General features: G+C 35.6%; 2 protein-coding genes across 3 annotated transcripts in view; one reads left to right on the top strand and one right to left on the bottom strand.

The window, feature by feature from the left end:
* Positions 1 to 2,822, bottom strand: part of LOC100375115 (tetratricopeptide repeat protein 21B-like) — a 79,092-nt gene extending 76,270 nt beyond the window's left edge. The window contains exons 1-2 of the mRNA XM_085494607.1: positions 2,457 to 2,822; positions 75 to 204 (exon numbers count right to left, since the gene is read on the bottom strand). Of these exons, the coding sequence (XP_085350733.1) occupies positions 75 to 204; positions 2,457 to 2,483 (157 nt within the window). The 5' untranslated portion in view covers positions 2,484 to 2,822. The remainder of the gene's footprint in view (positions 1 to 74; positions 205 to 2,456) is intronic.
* Positions 2,823 to 3,069: 247 nt separating this feature from the next.
* LOC100376456 (coiled-coil domain-containing protein 13-like) overlaps positions 3,070 to 21,887 on the top strand; it is a 38,715-nt gene continuing 19,897 nt past the window's right edge. For both annotated transcript variants that reach the window (XM_085494655.1, XM_085494656.1), the window contains exons 1-2: positions 3,070 to 3,181; positions 21,532 to 21,738. In XM_085494655.1, the coding sequence (XP_085350781.1) occupies positions 21,562 to 21,738 (177 nt within the window). In that variant the 5' untranslated portion in view covers positions 3,070 to 3,181; positions 21,532 to 21,561. The remainder of the gene's footprint in view (positions 3,182 to 21,531; positions 21,739 to 21,887) is intronic.

Below are 21,887 nucleotides of genomic sequence, written 5' to 3'. Positions count from 1 at the left end.
TTGCATATATGTGCAGTAACATGCTCAGTAGTACAAACATTTGAATTTGGCTAACATAAGTTAAATTATTCTACCTTCCAGTACCAAGCTGTATGCCCTAAAAAACAACAATACAGGATCACTGCCATATTTTTTCAGACTCTCAGATGCTGCATTGTACATGTGTCTGTAATACTTCTCTTGGCAATAATAATTCAGACGAGCCTATAAAATAAAAAAAAAAAAAAAAAGGTTTATAAATTATCTAATGAATAAGGCTGCATGATTGAATAAAGTATATTTTCCTGTATTCTTTCATGGAAACAAAATTCAACAAATAATGTTTAATATTTATCGTTGACATCTTTGTATACAGTCAAAATATAGTATAGAACACTTGAACTGTATGTTTTACAATATAGATTCAAGCACCAACTGATCATATACAGGTGTGTATTTAATCATTTTTTTAATCTTTTCACCACCAGTTCCCTTTTTTTTCATCACAAAGTCACAAAATAGTCCCATTTATTATTACATATGTACTGCAGTTTATTTCGATTCGTCCATGAAATCAAAATCGGTCTTTCCACACCTCATATGCAAATGAGGTCTGAGAGCAAACAAAGTAGTCCCTTCAGGAGTACCGTTTTTCGAAACATACATTGTAGCAGAAATAAACAATATGAAGATATTTTTCTTTTGGGGTAAATGAATATACTTGCTGAGTGAAATGAAATTTGAACAACATTAATGGTACCTTTAGCCAGTCACTCGAAATGCGGTATATTCCGCTGTACTTTCACTCGCGAATACGGCTGCAGGATACACCACATCACTCGTGAAAATAACTTCTATACGCAACAAAAGCCCAGGGAAGGGTGTGGGGTTCTGTCATATTACTTTTCTTCAGAAGATTAGGACAAAAACAGCCAAATTTGTCTGTTGGCTCTAAAATTAGAGTTCATTTCCAGAAATATTGAAGAATACGTGTACAAGAAAAATATGCAGACAAATTTGAGCAAGAAGGTCTGGTGGTGAAAAGACTAGGCTAAAACTGTATTTGCTCTACTGTAAAGTACATGTATTTTATTTTCACTCAGAATTTATTTCGAAGGATTTTTGGGGGATATTTCCATGCTGCACAGGGTATTCAACTGCAATATTCCCCTGTCAAAATAAAGAAATTCAAGTTCAAAATCAATCATTCTATTTTTTTCGCCAGACGTTTGGTGCCTGTCTTTCACACAATTCGCGAGATCTCACAGTTTAAATAAAAGAGCGTTGTTGCAGGCAAGTTACCCACTGAACTCATAAGCCGAACAGTGGAACTTGGATGAATTTAAGGTGAGTCCGTGACCAACATAACTGATAACTCAGGGGTTGTTTTATTATTATATATCGGAGAATGTATCATCATCAGTTACAGCATGTCGTAATTGAGGTATCTGCATTCTACCATATAAGGAAATCATGGGAAAAACGCCAAAAATTAAAATTAAGCTAAGCCAAGATGGCTAATGCTTTTGGAAACAAAGTCCATAGCAAGAAAGTTTTAATAATAATTTTTACTATTTTGCTCAGCTCTGGGCGTTTTAAACTGAGTGTTTGGTTGGAGAAGATGTATAATAATACGGTTGTTATGAGGATACTGCAAAGTATGCACTCAGACAGTACACTGTCGCATTTACCTCTACTACATGCCAGTCATTACTCACATTGTACTGTATACTTTAAGGCATCCCAGGAATAACCCTTTAGTAATATATGGAATTTCAATCTGTTGCATCAATGAAGCAAGATAAAATGGAGATGGGCAACCATGGCAACACCAAGAAGAATATTCCGTGAGACGTCTCTTGGTGTGTTGCATGCTCAAGTTGACAATGCCATCTCTGGGTCAACGAATTTCTACCATAATGTTAAGGTGGATGAGTTCATTTATCAAAATATTCATGGTAAAGAACTTATATTAAAGCGGGAGGGTAGTCACCTGCGCACGTGTGGGAATTGAGTCCCAAGCAACGATAACAACTCACGCTAAAAACACAAAGGCTCTTAGATAGACGTATGTTTGTAAACAATGACACGCTATGGCCATCTGACGCACGCGCAGGTGACGACACCCCTCGCTTTAAAGCCTTTTTTTTTTTCAACAAAACAAATCATAACCTTAATTTTTTTTATCAATATTTATAAATTTCAATAGTGGTTGTTAAACACAAACAACCAATCAGAGTGTGCAACAATGTAACTTGAAAATGTTCCTTGTGTCATTCCATCGACAAATCTCTGGTTCCAGTTTGAATTGTGAAATTTTTAAATATTTATAAAAATTGGGGGTAATGTTTTTTGTTGTCAACAGTATCTTGGTACAAATTATGCATTTGTTTGGACGTGGGAATATTGGCACAGCTCGCATATGTATACCGGTAGTGTTATAGTTATTAGAAGGGGATTTCATGAAATACACTTACCAACGATAGTGTGTCCGAATCAGCCATATCTATTCAGCGATAAATTCACCGTCAGTTAAGTAGAATCAGCAGCCAACAAGTAAAAGTTACAATATTATTAATGTTGATGATGGGAAACGTTGGAGAGAGCAAAAATACAAACTACCGCTGTTGACGACGCCGGGTGCTGCTTTGGTAACGAAACGAAGACAGCAGAAACTCGATATTAATAGTCTTTAATCTGAGCAACGATTTGAATAACTACTAGAACGTTTCGCAGATGAGACTTGTCCAATATTTCATTTACAGCGCAAGTTCCCTGATAATCTTCAATATTTAGGCAGACGACTGAATGAACCGCTTTGAAACTCGTAGAAGAATCCGAGAATGTGCGCCTGCGTAGGATTTAGATTCGGTCATTTCAAGTTGTAGGGGAGGAAAGTTTGCGAGAACAAAATTTATACAACGATAAATACGAATCAGGAAACGAACGTGCAGGGCATGTCAAAATTTAACTTATATAATTACTTCTAATAACTTTAATATTGACAGAAAATGATGGAATACGCATGCATCAAATTATATTCACAGCTCACACCCGTACTTGTAATGAACGATTGCTTCCTCTCGCGAGAACTTGCGAGATCGACCCAGATACCAGAGATTCAAAATGGCTGCCTCTAACAACATTAGAGTACCGTTTCACGAATAAATGACGGATCTGAACAGTTTGACATTTTATTAAGGTATTTACTCTTTCAATTCCGAGATCAGTTGTTTGCAGACTCGAACGATGAGTTCTGTGTCACAGAAATCGACAGAGGCCCTGCTAACACGTTTATTCCATCGTAACACGGGTTGTTTACACCGTTGTTAATGAAATACCGATGACACCGTTATGTCCTAGACCACAGTTGAGGGACTGTGCCTAGACATACAGAACTGGTACGCCGCCTACCAAACTGGTACATTTGATTAGGCGTTGATAGAAACCAAACAGTTTGTTGACCTCAATTTTTAAAATATATTTCCCAGTCGTTTTCTTGTTTTTGTCAGCACTGACTGAATTACCCAATTTATTGCACTTACATTGACCGCAAGTGAGAATGGAACGGCAACTCGGAGTACGAGACACTATTTTGCAAAACAAAATAGCTGCATTACACAAAGTGTTACCACAGGGAACAATGCCAACATCTTGAGAAATATAACTATCCTCGGGGGCGACGCTACGTCACAAGACGTTCCACGTTGCTAAAACGCGCACCACTGTACCATGTATTTCTATGGGCTCTGTGCGCGCTGCTGTGGTACGCCGGTCGAGCCGGTGAAAATTCGAGAAAACAACACAAACTCAACTTTCAAGTAATCCCGAACAACCAAATTTATATATGTTACACACGTAGGGGAGTCTCAACAATCATCCCAAAGTACTGTTTTCTGCGAGTTTTGGGCCTTTGTTTTCACCGCCGCGGGTTGCCAGGCGATGAAAATGCCCGGATGTCCGCCCCGAGGATATCTTCGGCAAAAATAGTGTCTCATATTGCAATATTGCCGTTTCATACTTTCTTGGAGTCACAGTAATTCCCCCTAGGCATGGACGGTTTTTATGGTAATTTATATTCACCCCGGAAGTAGTTACAGTTCTCTAGCCCTTGGGTTTGCTGCAGTTCTTGTTGTCGATAGAGTTAATACATCTGTCGTGGAGTGATTGAAAAAGCAGGGAGCTACAAGGGCAATCTCAATGAGTGGTACATCGGGTATTTTACAATGAACATCTAAACAACAGAATGTTAGCGATGATACTCTCATTCTCATGGAGGTAGAAAAGAGAAGGAGTGAGGACGCTATTTAAGCCCATGTTAATCTTATAAACATCCTTTGTCTTCGGTCTGGTTAAGCCACTTATTGATTTTGTTTAGAAGTTGTTTTATCTACATGATGATAGCCGCTTATTTACACAAGAAAACGAGAGTAGAACTGAAAAAAATAAATTCCGTTTAAACATCATCTATAAAATTGAATGCGCAAACCATAAATAAAAGAATTGTGCATGCGCAATGACCTTTATCGGACCACAAAGGTCATTTCACACTTGTAGATACCGGAAATTCTGCATACGGACGCTACCAAGATGTGTGCTTACTTCTTTTTTGATATTTTTCATCGCAATATTCGTCCAACTTTGGACATTGATTAAAAAAATCCTGCAAATTTCCACAGTGAAATTTAAAGATACATGATAAGATTATAACAAGATGTTTTGACTACCGTAAAACCTGTATTAGAAGCCGCATCCCTAATAGAAGTCGCACCCAATCTTTTTGTACAATTGAGAACCAAAAATTCATCATTTCTCATATGTGTAGATTCTCTAATAGAAGCCGCATCCTCTCTGTTGCATTCTACCATTTTAATAGAAGCTGCGGCTTTTAATACAGATTTTACAGTAGTCATTTTTCATCGATATGCAGAACTGTGCAGATGTCAAAAATCGCGCCTTTTGTTGTAATAGATTTTGGGCATTGAGTACACTCAGCATACGTTTTTCGCTGCATTTTGTATTATTGTTATTTGTTTGGGCATGCGCAGTGCGTTGAGAATCTTCGTGAAGCTTCCGAATACAGCCGAAACATGTAAGCCGATTAACTGTGACATTGTACAGCGTGTTTGCAAACTAATTACAATGTGTACTGAGTAAACAAATCCAAAGCATCATGAAGCCAGCCGAAACAATAGCGTCCTCACTCCTTCTCTTTTCTACCTCCATGTCCAAATCAAGTTCATTTCTGAATGTAACATTCCTAGGCATATTATTATCATCATCATCAGCATCAGCATCATCATCAGCATCAGCATCATCATCATCAGCATCAGCATCATCATCATCATCATCATCATCATCATCATCATCATTAATTATTAGGGTTTCGAGCCCTATGGGGCAAAACCCTATTGTAATTGCTATGTTTATTAGGCTTTCAAGTCCCTTCAGGCTTGAAAGCCTATTGTTTTTGTTATGTTTATTATTATTATTATTATTATTCTTCCGCCAACTTCAAACGACTTCTTCTCTGAAACGGCTGGACCGTTTTGCCTGAAAATTTGTATATACCTTCTACATGTCATGCCATTAAAAGTGACTGAAACAGATTTTCGATTAGTCACGTGGTTCGGCCGCCATCTTGGAACTCATTAAATATGCATGTCTCTTGTATCTCAAAAACTATTGCATGTACAAACATGGAACTAACGGTATATTGAAGGCAACGGAGAAGGGAATTGGCCAAAATATTCGTTGACCATATATGGTCATAGAACTCATTAAATATGTATGTCTCTTATATCTCAAGGACTATTGCATGTACAAACGTGAAACTGACGCTATATTGAAGGAAATGGTCAAGAGAATGAGCCAACATATTCGTTGACCATATAAGGTCATATACCTCATTAAATATGCATACCTATAATATCTCAGGCACTATTGCACATACAGACATGGAACCATTGCTATATTGAAGGCTTTGGACAAGAGAAATTGTCAACATCTTAAATGACCATATATGGTCATATAACTCATTAAATATGCATGTCTCCAATATCTCAAGCACTATTGCATGTACAAACATGGAACTAATGGTATACCGAAGGCAATGGACAGGAAAATTGACCAACATATTCGTTGACCATATATGGTCATAGAACTAATTAAATATGCACTTCTCCAATATCTCAAGCACCATTGCAAGTATAAACATGGTACCAATGATATATTGAAGGCAATTGGCAAGAAAATTGGCCAACATATCCGTTGACCATATATGGTCATAGAACTCATTTAATATGCATGTCTCTAATATCTCAAGTGCTATTCCATGTACAAACATGGAACAAACACTATATTGAAGGCAATAGAAAAGAGAATTGGCCAACATATCCGTTGACCATATATGGTCATAGAACTCATTAAATATGCATGTCTCTAATATTTCAAGCAGTATTGCATGTACAGACAGGGTACCAACGCTATATTGAAGGCAATGGAAAGGAGAATTGGCCAACATACCCGTTGACCATATATGGTCATAGAACTCATTAAATATGCATATTTATAATATCTCGAGCACTATTGAAGTTAGAGACATGGAAATAGCCCTATAATGAAGACATTGGGCCAGAACGTCGTGTAACCTACACGTATATACATTGCACAAATCAAATCTTCAAACTTTTTTTTTTCAAATTTAATGGTGTTATGGCCCTTCAGGCTTGAAAGCCGTTAATAGCTGCTCTGCAGCTATATTTCTTATTATTATTCCGCCGTTTTTTCTAAGCGCTGTAACTTTAAAAATAATGCTGCGATTGATTTGCTATTTTGCATGCTGATAAAGGGCCATGAGTTGTGGTGCATACCCGAAAACCAGCTATGTAGGTCACATGACCTGGCCGCCATCTTAGGTAGAAGACAAACCGGAAGTGCTCAATTGCACCACTTTCTGGGGGTCTAGGAACTTCCGGTTTTTTTGTGTGGCATCATTGGCTCATGTCTAGCAAATATCAGCAATAAAATCTTTAGCGGTCATGTGACATTGGCCGCCATATTGGATTTTCCGAAAATTGACAAAAAAATTTTAAAATCTTCTTCTCAAAAATGGCTCATTCATGTGATTATACATTTGCTTTGCAGCACCTATGGCCATAGCTCTACAAAGTGACTGAAGCAGATTTTTGAAAAATGGCTTCCTTTGGCAGCCATCTTGGATTTAAAAAAAAGTGAAAGTACGCTACAACTCATGAACAATTTGCCAGATTTAAACCAAAGTTGGCATACAACATCCCTTCAATAAGATGATTATGTGTTCATAAAAATATTTCCCATGATTCAAGTGGTTTTGGCGGCCATGTTGAATTTATCACAAAAATGCCAAAAAACTTAAAAAATTATCTTCTTAAAAACTGCTTGCTTGTTTGAAAAACAATTCGGCATATAGTATCTCTGTTGATAGCTTCACAAAGTGACTGAAGCAGATTTTTGAAAAATGGCTTCCTTTGGCAGCCATCTTGGATTTAGTAAAAAGTGAAAGTACGCTATAACTCATGAACAATTTGCCAGATTTAAACCAAAGTTGGCATACAACATCCCTTCAATAAGATGATTATGTGTTCATAAAAATATTTCCCATGATTCAAGTGGTTTTGGGCGGCCATATTGAATTTATCAAAAAATTGCAAAAAACCTCAAAAAATTATCTTCTTAAAAACAGCTTGTTTGTTTGACAATCAATTTAGCATATAGTATCTCTGTTGATAGCTCTACAAAGTTACTGTAGCAGATTTTCGAAAAATGGCTGCTTTTGGCAGCCATCTTGGATTTAGTAAAAAGTGAAAGTACACGATATCTTATGAATGATTTGCCAGATTTAAACAAAACTTGGCATACAACATCCGCTCAATGAGATGATTATGTGTTCATGGAAATATTTCCCATGATTCAAGTGGTTTTGGCGGCCATGTTGAATTTATCACAAAAATTCAAAAAACCTCAAAAAAATATCTTGTTAAAAACTGCTTGCTTGTTTGAAAAGCAATTTAGCATATAGTATCTCTGTTGATAGCTCTACAAAGTTACTGAAGTAGACTTTTAAAAATGGCTTCCTTTGGCAGCCATCTTGGATTTAGTAAAAGAGAAAAAGTTCTATAACTCATGAACTATTTGTCCTTGCATTAAGTTTATCACATTCCTGTGAAATCAAATCCATATGTTGTGTAGTTTGTCTGCTATCTTGCATTCTAGACATGAAACGTTCGTCAAATAATCACATCGAGCAAGTGCAATTTGTCATGAGCCACGCAGGCTCGAAACCCGTCATCGCTGCTATGCAGCTATATTTAGGGTTTCGAGCCCTATGGGTCGGAAACCCTTTTGTAATTGCTATGTTTATTAGGGTTTCGAGCCCTATGGGTCGGAAACCCTTTTGTAATTGCTATGTTTATTATTATTAGGGTTTCGAGCCCTATGGGGCGAAACCCTTTTGTAATTGCTATGTTTATTATTAGGTTTTCAAGACACATGTCTTGGAAACCTATTGTAATCGTTATTAGGTTTTCAAGACACATGTCTTGGAAACCTATTGTAATCGTTATGTTTTTTATTATTCCGCCAGATTTTTTCGCTAAGCGCCATTTCGACACCGTTGCACATATCTGTAAAAAATTTTCATATGTTTGTAAAGGTTGATGAGATCTAGTGCATATCCTAAGATGACGCATATTGATCACGTGGTACGGCGGCCATTTTGAATTTAAGGCGAAAAATGGCATGCTCATTTGAACACCTTTCTGAGGGCCTAGGAGTCTCAAACTTTCGCCTAAAAGAAGCATTGGCCCTAGAGCTACGTATATCAGAAAAAAAAAGTTGAACGGTCATGTGACTTTTTTTTCTAGAATTTTCTGAAATATTGTTTTGCATCTCATTTGCATAATTTTGATCGTATCGAAATTCCACGCCATAATTTTGAAGAACATCATACATACTACAGATTAATCAAAGAATCATGGAAGTGCGACCAGTAGTTTTGGAGCAGTTGATTTATGAATATTTTTCACATTTTATATAAAATAGTCAGCAATGTTGCATTATGGGAAAGGGGGGAGGGCCCATATACGACACACATTGAATTGACATATATTGAGAACTATTGCATATACAAACATGGAACTAACGCTATATTGAAGACATTGGACAAGAGAATTGACCAAAATATTGGATGACCATAAATGGTCATGCAACTCATTAAATATGCATGTCTCTAATATCTCAGGCACTATTGCAAGTACAAACATGGAACTAACGCTATATTGAAGACATTGGACAAGATAATTGACCAAGATATTGGATGACCATATATGGTCATGTAACTCATTAAATATGCATGTCTTTAATATCTCAGGCACTATTGCAAGTATAAACATGGAACCAATGCTATATTGAAGACATTGAACAAAAGAATTGATCAACATAGTGTATGACCATATATGGTCATATAACTCATTAAATATGCGTGTCTCTAATATCTCGGGCATTATTGCAAGTTCAAACATGGAATCAACGCTATATTGAAGACATAGGACGAGAGAATTGACCAACATATTCGATGACCATATATGGTCATAGAACTGATTAAATATGCATATCCATATATCTCGAACACTTTTAAAGATAGAAACATGTACCCAAACCTATATTGAAGACTTTGGACAAGATAATTGACCAACACAGTCGATAACCATATATGGTCATACAACTCATTAAATATGCATGTCTCTAATATCTCGAGTACTATTGTAAGCACAAACATGGAACCAATACTATATTGAAGACATTGGACAAAAGGATTGACCAACATATTCGATTACCATATATGGTCATAGAACACATTAAGTATGCATATCCATAATATCTCGAGCACTTTTAAAGATAGGGACATGTACCCAAACCTATACTGAAGACATTGGACAAGAGAATTGTCCAACATATGAGATGACCATATATGGTCATAGAACTCATTAAATATGCATGCCTCTAATATCTTAGGCACTGATGCAGGTAGGAACATGGAACCAATGCTATATTGAAGTCATTGGACAAGAGAATTGACAAACATACCTGATGACTATATATGGTCATATAACTCATTACATATGCATGGCAATAATATCTTGGACACTATCACATATACAAACATGGGACCAACGTTAATTTTGGGGGCTATTGCAAACAGTCATACCTGGCCATGCATTGCATGTGACTTGGCCATGTGCCATGGTCTTGAAAACCGGTCATTGCTGCTATGCAGCTATATTGTTAGGTTTTCAAGACACATGTCTTGGAAACCTTTTGTAATTGTTATGTTTTTTATTATTATTATTCCGCCAGATTTTTCGCTAAGCGCCATTCGAACACCGTTGCACATATCTTGAAAAAGTTTGCACATGTTTGTAAAGTCTGATGAGATCTAGTGCATATCCTAAGATGACGCATATTGGTCACGTGGTACGGCGGCCATTTTGAATGTAAGGCGAAAAATGGCATGCTCATTTAAACACCTTTCTGTGGGTCTAGGAGTCTCAAACTTTCGCTTAAAAGAAGCATTGACCCTAGAGCTACGTATTTCATGAAAAAAAAGTTGAACGGTCATGTGACTTTTTTTTCTAGAATTTTCTGAAATATTGTTTTGCATCTCATTTGCATAATTTTGATCGTATCAAAATTCCACGCCATAGTTTAGAAGAACATCATACATACTACAGATTAATCAAAGAATCATGAAAGTGCGACCAGTAGTTTTGGAGCAGTTGATTTATGAATATTTTTCACATTTTATATAAAATAGTCAGCAATGTTGCATTATGGGAAAGGGGGGAGGGCCTATACATGATACACATTGAATTGACATAAATTGAGAACTATTGTATATACAAACATGGAACTAACGCTATATTGAAGACATTGGACAAGAGAATTGACCAAAATATTGGATGACCATATATGGTCATGCAACTCATTAAATATGCATGTCTCTAATATCCCAGGCACTACTGCAAGTACAAACATGGAACCAACGCTATATTGAAGACATTGGCCGAGAGAATTGACCAACATATTCGATGACCATAAATGGTCATAGAACTCATTAAATATGCATGTCTTTAATATCTCAGGCACTATTGCAAGTACAAACATGGAACCAATGCTATATTGAAAACATTGAACAAAAGAATTGATCAACAAAGTGTATGACCATATATGGTCAAAGAACTCATTAAATATGCGTGTCTCTAATATCTCAGGCATTATTGCAAGTACAAACATGGAACCAACGCTATATTGAAGACATTGGACAAAAGAATTGACCAACATATTCGATGACCATATATGGTCATAGAACTCATTAAATATGCATGTCTCTAATATCTCAGGCACTATTGCATACACAAACATGGAACCAATGTTATATTGAAGACATTGGACAAAAGGATTGACCAACACATTCGATGACCATATATGGTCATAGAACTCATTAAATATGCATATCCATAATATCTCGAGCACTTTTAAAGATAGAGACATGTACCCAAACCTATACTGAAGGCATTGGACAAAAGAATTGACCAGCATTTTAAATGACCATATATGGTCATAGAACTCATTAAATATGCAAGTCTCTAATATCTTAGGCACTGTTACAAGTAGGAACATTGAACCAATGCTATATTGAAGACATTGGACAAGAGAATTGACAAACATACCTGATGACTATATATGGTGATGGAACTCATTAAATATGCATGGCTATAATATCTCGGACACTATCACATATACAAACATGGAACCAACGTTAATTTTCAGGGCCGTTGCAAACAGTCATACATGGCCATGCATTGCATGTGACTTGGCCATGTGCCATGGTCTTGAAAACCGGTGATTGCTGCTATGCAGCTATATTTTTTTATTATTATTATTCCGCCAGATTTTTCGCTAAGCGCCATTCGAACACCGTTGCACATATCTGGAAAATTTTTTCATATGTTTGTAAAGTTTGATGAGATCTAGTGCATATCCTAAAATGACGCATATTGGTCACGTGGTACGGCGGCCATTTTGAATTTTAGGCGAAAAATGGCATGCTCATTTAAACACCTTTCTGAGGGTCTAGGAGTTTCAAACTTTCGCTTAAAAGAAGCATTGACCCTAGAGCTACGTATTTCATGAAAAAAAAGTTGAACGGTCATGTGACTTTTTTTTCTAGAATTTTCTGAAATATTGTTTTGCATCTCATTTGCATAATTTTGATCGTATCAAATTTCTACGCCATAATTTTGAAGAACATCATACATACTACAGATTAATCAAAGAATCATGCAAGTGCGACCAGTAGTTTTGGAGCAGTTGATTTATGAATATTTTTCACATTTTATATAAAATAGCCAGCAATGTTGCATTATGGGAAAGGGGGGAGGGCCCATTTACGATATACATTGAATTGACATATATAGAGAACTATTGCACATACAAACATGGAACTAACGCTATATTGAAGACATTGGACAAGAGAATTGACCAAAATATTGGATGACCATATATGGTCATGCAACTCATTAAATATGCATGTCTCTAATATCTCAGGCACTATTACAAGTACAAACATGGAACCAATGCTATATTGAAGACATTGAACAAAAGAATTGATCAACATAGTGTATGACCATATATGGTCATAGAACTCATTAAATATGCGTGTCTCTAATATCTCAGGCACTATTGCAAGTACAAACATGGAACCAATGCTATATTGAAGACATTGAACAAAAGAATTGACCAACACATTCCATGACCATATATGGTCATAATATGCGCCATAATCATATACGCCATAATTTTGAAGAACATCATACATACTACAGATTAATCAAAGAATCATGCAAGTGCGACCAGTAGTTTTGGAGCAGTTGATTTATGAATATTTTTCACATTTTATATTAAATAGTCAGCAATGTTGCATTATGGGAAAGGGGGAGGGCCCATATACGATACACATTGAATTGACATATATTGAGAACTATTGCACATACAAACATGGAACTAACGCTATATTGAAGACAATGGCCGAGAGAATTGACTAACATATTCGATGACCATATATGGTCATAGAAGTCATTAAATATGCATATCCATAATATCTCGAGCACTTTTAAAGACAGAGACATGTCCCCAAATCTATATTGAAGGCATTGGACAAAAAAATTGACCAACACATTCGATGACCATATATGGTCATAGAACTTATTAAATATGCATGTCTCTTATATCTCAGGTACTATCGCAAACACAAACATGGAACCAATGCTATATTGAAGACATTGCACAAAAGGATTGACCAACATATTCGATGACCATATATGGTCATAGAACTCATTAAATATGCAAGTCTCTAATATCTTAGCCACTGTTGCAAGTAGGAACATTGAACCAATGCTATATTGAAGACATTGGACAAGAGAATTGACAAACATACCCGATGACTATATATGGTCATGGAACGCATTTAATATATGCATGGCTATAATATCTCGGACACTATCACATATACAAACATGGAACCAACGTTAATTTTGAGGGTTATTGCAAACAGTCATACATGGCCATGCATTGCATGTGACTTGGCCATGTGCCATGGTCTTGAAAACCGGTGATTGCTGCTATGCAGCTATATTTATTATTATTCTTATTATTTTTCCACCGTTTTTTAAAGCACTGTAACTTGAAAAATAATGCTGCAATTCATTTGCTATTTTCCATGTTCATAAAGGGCCATGAGTTGTGGTGCATATCCAAAAACCAGCCATGTAGGTCACATGACCTGGCCGCCATCTTAGGTAGAACACAAACCGGAAGTGCTCAATTGCACCACTTTCTGAGGGTCTAGGAACTTCCGGTTTTTTTGTGTGGCATCATTGGCTCATGTCTAGCAAATATCAGCAATAAAATCTTTAGCGGTCATGTGACCTTGGCCGCCATTTTGGATTTTGTGAAAATTGACAAAAAAATTTTAAAATCTTCTTCTCAAAAATGGCTCGTTCATGTGATTAGACATTCGCTTTGCAGCACCTATGGCCATAGCTCTACAAAGTGACTGAAGCAGATTTTTGAAAAATGGCTTCCTTTGGCAGCCATCTTGGATTTAGTAAAAAGTGAAAGTACGCTATAACTCATGAACAATTTGTCAGATTTAAACCAAAGTTGGCATACAACATCCCTTCGATAAGATGATTATGTATTCATAAAAATATTTCCCATGATTCAAGTGGTTTTGGCGGCCATATTGAATTTATCAAAAAATGCAAAAAACCTCAAAAAATTATCTTCTTAAAAACTGCTTGCTTGGTTGACAATCAATTTAGCATATAGTATCTCTGTTGATAGCTCTACAAAGGTACTGAAGCAGATTTTTGAAAAATGGCTTCCTTTGGCAGCCATCTTGGATTTAGTGAAAAGTGAAATTACGCTATAAATTATGAACAATTTTCCAGATTTTGACAAAACTTGGCATACAACATCCACTCAATAAGATGATTATGTGTTCATAAAAATATTTCCCATGACTCAAGTGGTTTTGGCGGCCATCTTGAATTTATCACAAAAATGCCAAAAACCTCAAGAAATTATTATCTTAAAAACTGCTTGCTTGTTTGACAATCTATTTAGCATATAGTATCTCTGTTGATAGCTCTACAAAGTTACTGAAGCCGATTTTCGAAAAATGGCTTCCTTTGGCAGCCATCTTGGATTTAGTAAAAAAGTGAAAGTACGCTATAACTTATGAACGATTTGCCAGATTTAAACAAAACTTGGCATACAACATCCGCTCAATGAGATGATTATGTGTTCATGAAAATATTTCCCATGATTCAAGTGGTTTTGGCGGCCATGTTGAATTTATCACAAAAATTCAAAAAACCTCAAAAAATTATCTTGTTAAAAACTGCTTCCTTGTTTGAAAAGCAATTTAGCATATAGTATCTCTGTTGATAGCTCTACAAAGTTACTAAAGTAGATTATCGAAAAATGGCTTCCTTTGCCAGCCATCTTGGATTTAGTAAAAGAGAAAAAGTTCTATAACTCATGAACTATTTGTCCTTGCATTAAGTTTATCATATTCCTGTGAAATCAAATCCATATGTTGTGTAGTTTGTCTGCTATCTTTCATTCTAGACATGAAACATTCGTCAAATAATCACATTGAGCAAGTGCAATTTGCCATGAGCCACGCAGGCTCGAAACCCGTCATCGCTGCTATGCAGCTATATTTAGGCTTTCAAGTCCCTTCAGGCTTGAAAGCCTATTGTTTTTGTTATGTTTATTATTAGGCTTTCAAGTCCCTTCAGGCTTGAAAGCCTATTGTTTTTGTTATGTTTATTATTATTATTATTATTATTATTATTATTATTATTATTATTATTATTATTATTCTTCCGCCAACTTCAAACGACTTCTTCTCTGAAACGGCTGCACCATTTTGCCTGAAAATTTGTATATACCTTCTACATGTCATGCCATTAAAAGTGACTGGAACAGATTTTCGATTAGTCACGTGGTTCGGCCGCCATCTTGAAACTCATTAAATATGCATGTCTCTTGTATCTCAAAAACTATTGCATGTACAAACATGGAACTAACGGTATATTGAAGGCAACAGACAAGAGAATTGGCCAAAATATTCGTTGACCATATATGGTCATAGAACTCATTAAATATGCATGTCTCTTATATCTCAAGCACTATTGCATGTACAAACGTGAAACTGACGCTATATTGAAGGAAATGGTCAAGAGAATGAGCCAACATATTCGTTGACCATATAAGGTCATATACCTCATTAAATATGCATACCTATAATATCTCAGGCACTATTGCACATACAGACATGGAACCATTGCTATATTGAAGGCTTTGGACAAGAGAAATTGTCAACGTGTTTCATGACCATATATGGTCATATAACTCATTAAATATGCATGTCTCCAATATCTCAAGCACTATTGCATGTACAAACATGGAACTAACAGTATACCGAAGGCAATAGACAAGAAAATTGACCAACATATTCGTTGACCATATATGGTCATAGAACTCATTAAATATGCATGTCTCCAGTGTCTCAAGCACCATTGCAAGTATAAACATGGTACCAATGATATATTGAAGGGAATGGACAAGAAAATTGGCCAACATATCCGTTGACCATATATGGTCATAGAACTCATTAAATATGCATGTCTCGAATATCTCAAGCGCTATTCCATGTACAAACATGGAACAAACACTATATTCAAGGAAATAGAAAAGAGATTGGCAAACATATCCGTTGACCATATATGGTCATAGATCTCATTAAATATGCATGTCTCTAATATTTCAAGCAGTATTGCATGTACAAACATGGAACTAACAGTATACCGAAGGCAATAGACAAGAAAATTGACCAACATATTCGTTGACCATATATGGTCATAGAACTCATTAAATATGCATATATACAATATCTCGAGCACTATTGAATTTAGAGACATAGAAATAGCGCTATAATGAAGGCATTGGGCCAGAACGTCATGTAACCTACATGTATATACATTGCACAAATCAAATCTTCAAACTTTTTTTTTCCAAATTTAATAGTGTTATGGTCCTTTTTCTTGAAAGCCGTTAATAGCTGCTCTGCAGCTATATTTATTATTATTATTCTTCCGCCAACTTCAAACGACTTCTTCTCTGAAACGGCTGGACCGTTTTTCCTGAAAATGTGTATATACCTTCTACATGTCATGCCATTAAAAGTGACTGAAACAGATTTTCGATTAGTCACGTGGTTCGGCCGCCATCTTGGAACTCATTAAATATGCATGTCTCTTGTATCTCAAAAACTATTGCATGTACAAACATGGAACTAACGGTATATTGAAGGCAACGGACAAGAGAATTGGCCAAAATATTCGTTGACCATATATGGTCATAGAACTCATTAAATATGCATTTCTCTTATATCTCAAGCACTATTGCATGTACAAACGTGAAACTGACGCTATATTGAAGGAAATGGTCAAGAGAATGAGCCAACATATTCGTTGACCATATAAGGTCATATACCTCATTAAATATGCATACCTATAATATCTCAGGCACTATTGCACATACAGACATGGAACCATTGCTATATTGAAGGCTTTGGACAAGAGAAATTGTCAACATCTTCAATGACCATATATGGTCATATAACTCATTAAATATGCATGTCTCCAATATCTCAAGCACTATTGCATGTACAAAAATGGAACTAACGGTATACCGAAGGCAATTGACAAGAAAATTGACCAACATATTCGTTGACCATATATGGTCATAGAACTCATTAAATATGCATGTCTCCAATATCTCAAGCACCATTGCAAGTATAAACATGGTACCAATGATATATTGAAGGCAATGGACAAGAAAATTGGCCAACATATATGTTGACCATATATGGTCATAGAACTCATTTAATATGCATGTCTCTAATTTCTCAAGCGCTATTCCATGTACAAACATGGAACAAATACTATATTGAAGGCAATAGAAAAGAGAATTGGCCAACATATCCGTTGACCATATATGGTCATGGAACTCATTAAATATGCATGTCTCTAATATTTCAAGCAGTATTGCATGTATAAACAGGGGACCAACGCTATATTGAAGGCGATGGAAAAGAGAATTGGCCAACATATCCGTTGACCATATATGGTCATAGAGCTCATTTAATATGCATATAATATCTCGAGCACTATTGAAGTTAGAGACATGGAAATAGCACTACAATGAAGGCATTGGGCCAGAACGTCGTGTAACCTACAAGTAAATACATTGCACAAATCAAATCTTCAAACTTTTTTTTCTCCAAATTTAATGGTGTTATGGCCCTCTTTTTCTTGAAAGCCGTTAATAGCTGCTCTGCAGCTATATTTATTATTATTATTCTTATTATTTTTCCACCGTTTTTTAAAGCACTGTAACTTGAAAAATAATGCTGCGATTGATTAGGCATTTTGCATGCTGATGAAGGGCCATGAGTTGTGGTGCATACCCCAAAATCAGCCATGTAGGTCACATGACCTGGCCGCCATCTTAGGTAGAACACAAACCGGAAGTGCTCAATTGCACCACTTTCTGAGGGTCTAGGAACTTCCGGTTTTTTTGTGTGGCATCATTGGCTCATGTCTAGCAAATATCAGCAATAAAATCTTTAGCGGTCATGTGACCTTGGCCGCCATATTGGATTTTGTGAAAATTGACAAAAAAAATTTAAAATCTTCTTCTCAAAAATGGCTCGTTCATGTGATTAGACATTTGCTTTGCAGCACCTATGGCCATAGCTCTACAAAGTGACTGAAGCAGATTTTTGAAAAATGGCTTCCTTTGGCAGCCATCTTGGATTTAGTAAAAAGTGAAAGTACGCTATAACTCATGAACAATTTGCCAGATTTAAACCAAAGTTGGCATACAACATCCCTTCGATAAGATGATTAGGTTTTCATAAAAATATTTCCCATGATTCAAGTGGTATTGGCGGCCATATTGAATTTATCAAAAAATTGCAAAAAACCTCAAAAAATTATCTTCTTAAAAACTGCTTGCTTGGTTGACAATCAATTTAGCATATAGTATCTCTGTTGATAGCTCTACAAAGGTACTGAAGCAGATTTTTGAAAAATGGCTTCCTTTGGCAGCCATCTTGGATTTAGTGAAAAGTGAAATTACGCTATAAATTATGAACAATTTTCCAGATTTCGACAAAACTTGGCATACAACATCCACTCAATAATATGATTATGTGTTCATAAAAATATTTCCCATGATTCAAGTGGTTTTGGCGGCCATCTTGAATTTATCACAAAAATGCCAAAAACCTCAAGAAATTATTATCTTAAAAACTGCTTGCTTGTTTGACAATCTATTTAGCATATAGTATCTCTGTTGATAGCTCTACAAAGTTACTGAAGCCGATTTTCGAAAAATGGCTTCCTTTGGCAGCCATCTTGGATTTAGTAAAAAAGTGAAAGTACGCTATAACTTATGAACGATTTGCCAGATTTAAACAAAACTTGGCATACAACATCCGCTCAATGAGATGATTATGTGTTCATGGAAATATTTCCCATGATTCAAGTGGTTTTGGCGGCCATGTTGAATTTATCACAAAAATTCAAAAAACCTCAAAAAATTATCTTGTTAAAAACTGCTTCCTTGTTTGAAAAGCAATTCAGCATATAATATCTCTGTCGATAGCTCTACAAAGTTACTGAAGCAGATTTTCGAAAAATGGCTTCCTTTGGCAGCCATCTTGGATTTAGTAAAAAGTGAAAGCACGCTATAACTTATGAACAATTTGCCAGATTTAAACAAAACTTGGCATACAACATCCGCTCAATGAGATGATTATGTGTTCATGGAAATATTTCCCATGATTCAAGTGGTTTTGGCGGCCATGTTGAATTTATCACAAAAATTCAAAAAACCTCAAAAAAATATCTTGTTAAAAACTGCTTGCTTGTTTGAAAAGCAATTTAGCATATAGTATCTCTGTTGATAGCTCTACAAAGTTACTGAAGTAGATTTTTAAAAATGGCTTCCTTTGGCAGCCATCTTGGATTTAGTAAAAGAGAAAAAGTTCTATAACTCATGAACTATTTGTCCTTGCATTAAGTTTATCATATTCCTGTGAAATCAAATCCATATGTTGTGTAGTTTGTCTGCTATCTTGCATTCTAGACATGAAACGTTCGTCAAATAATCACATCGAGCAAGTGCAATTTGTCATGAGCCACGCAGGCTCGAAACCCGTCATCGCTGCTATGCAGCTATATTTATTATTATTATTATAGAATTTGATTGAACACTGTTACCGCAGAGTAAAAAACATAAACTAACTACTTGTGTTTCACTATGCTTTTCTTAGGCGCATGCACACCTTATAGACTTCCATAGAAAAGTAGAAAAGTGTGGTATATTAAAGTCCACAAACTGAAAGAGATTCAGTTGAAAAATTGCTGTTTTTTATATCATTTTGGCAACAAATATAAACCATTCTACAGTTAATCAAAACTAATTTGTCGCGTATCATGCAAAGGATACTTCAAAAGTTGGCAATTATCACATAGAAATCAGTGGAAAATTACCAGTGGGTTTTATCTTTAAAGTGACATGATGCATAATGCTGTAAAGGGGGTAATTATTCACTAGGTTTTAATTTTGCTTATTTCGCTGACTGGAAAATGCGCTAAATTAAAACCCAGTGAATATGTAAAATTTAGCATAGAACATATTATCTAAATGAACCGTGAATTTAAAACCCACTGAATATGCCTGAAATGGTAAATCAGTGAAATTTAAACCCAGTGAAAATTAGTCATTTTACAGTAGCTTTCACGTTTTCAGTGTGATCTTTTATTGTGTATGCATATCAATATTAAAATAATACATAGAAATGTCTATGCAAAGCTACTTTACATGATTGTACCTGATTGGCTACCCAACATCTAATAGACCAATCAGAGAGCAGCTTTTTCAGCCATGTTTAAAGTATAATCTGGTTATTATATCTAAAGAAAGGTTCTCTACAGGTAAACAAAACAAAACAAAACAAAACAAAACAATTTGCCAGGGCATGCTTTAAATTTTGAGTAGAAAGATTTTTTGTTTTGTATTTTTCCGCTGAACTGTGATGTTATTGTTATAACATACCGGTAATCCTAGTGTAACTACAGATGTTAAAAACGACATCTGAGTCAGTTTCCAGGATATATTTCCTTCATACAACTAATACCACACTGTATAAGTTCAAAGGAAATTTAAATAAAAATTACATTGTTGAGTGATCAATAACTGAAGTGAATGTATAATTGTGAGCTAATTTGCATAAAATAAACTTTTCAAGTTTTTCAAAAATTATGGGTAGGTAGGATTACTAAAAACAGAAGATTTATTTATTTTGTCCCACCAATAGACCTTTTTCCATTCACTGCAAGAATCATGCATTATGTGTGAAATCAAACGTAAAAACAAGACAAACAAAGGTCATAGCGTCGTAGTGGCGTCAAACATCACGTGGGATTCGACAAACGCAAAAGTATTTTGGGGGACATTTCCATGCTTAATAATGTGCTGTGCACATTTGATGATAGGCAATTTCGATTAAGTGAGGGTATTCAAAAGCAATATTCCTCTGTCGAAGATCGGCCGGTCGATGTGAGCTACGAAATAAAGAAATTCTAGTTCAAAATCAAATCGTTCGTTTTTTGCGGCAGACGTTCGACGCGCGTCTTTCATGCATCTCGCGAGATCTCGCAATTGTACGGAAAATCATCTATTTACCGATATGACATCATACATTTTATTTTTTTTTTGAACAAAATTATTATTATCATTTATTTACCAAAAATAGAATGTCAAACTATCTTTACAGTGATAATAAAGTATTCTATGCTTTTCTATATGAAGAATTATATTTAGTGGTCAACAGTTTGCAAGATGGACACAGACAGTGAACGATTAAAGCAGCAATTCCAAGCGCTACAAGAGCAGCAACAGAAGAAAGTGCTTCGGTTGAAACAACGAAAAATAGAAAAGGACAAGAAAGAGAAAGTCAGTAAAGAAAAGGAGAAATTGAACGGCTTAGCAGTGGTAGACGATGATTTGGGACTGAGTGTAAGTAAATTGAGGCTGTGTATTTTACCGGTATATACCACTGCATACCACTATTTTTCTTTGCTAGGAATTTTCAGGATTTTATGGCATTTGACAAAGACAAAATTTACTGACACTCAAGAGAAACTTTCACTACTTTCACTTTCACA

This window comes from Saccoglossus kowalevskii, chromosome 20 (genome assembly GCF_978046115.1).
Source record: "Saccoglossus kowalevskii chromosome 20, keSacKowa6.1, whole genome shotgun sequence".
NCBI classification, from domain to species: Eukaryota; Metazoa; Hemichordata; class Enteropneusta; family Harrimaniidae; genus Saccoglossus; species Saccoglossus kowalevskii.
This window is presented reverse-complemented; position numbering and strand designations above follow the sequence as displayed.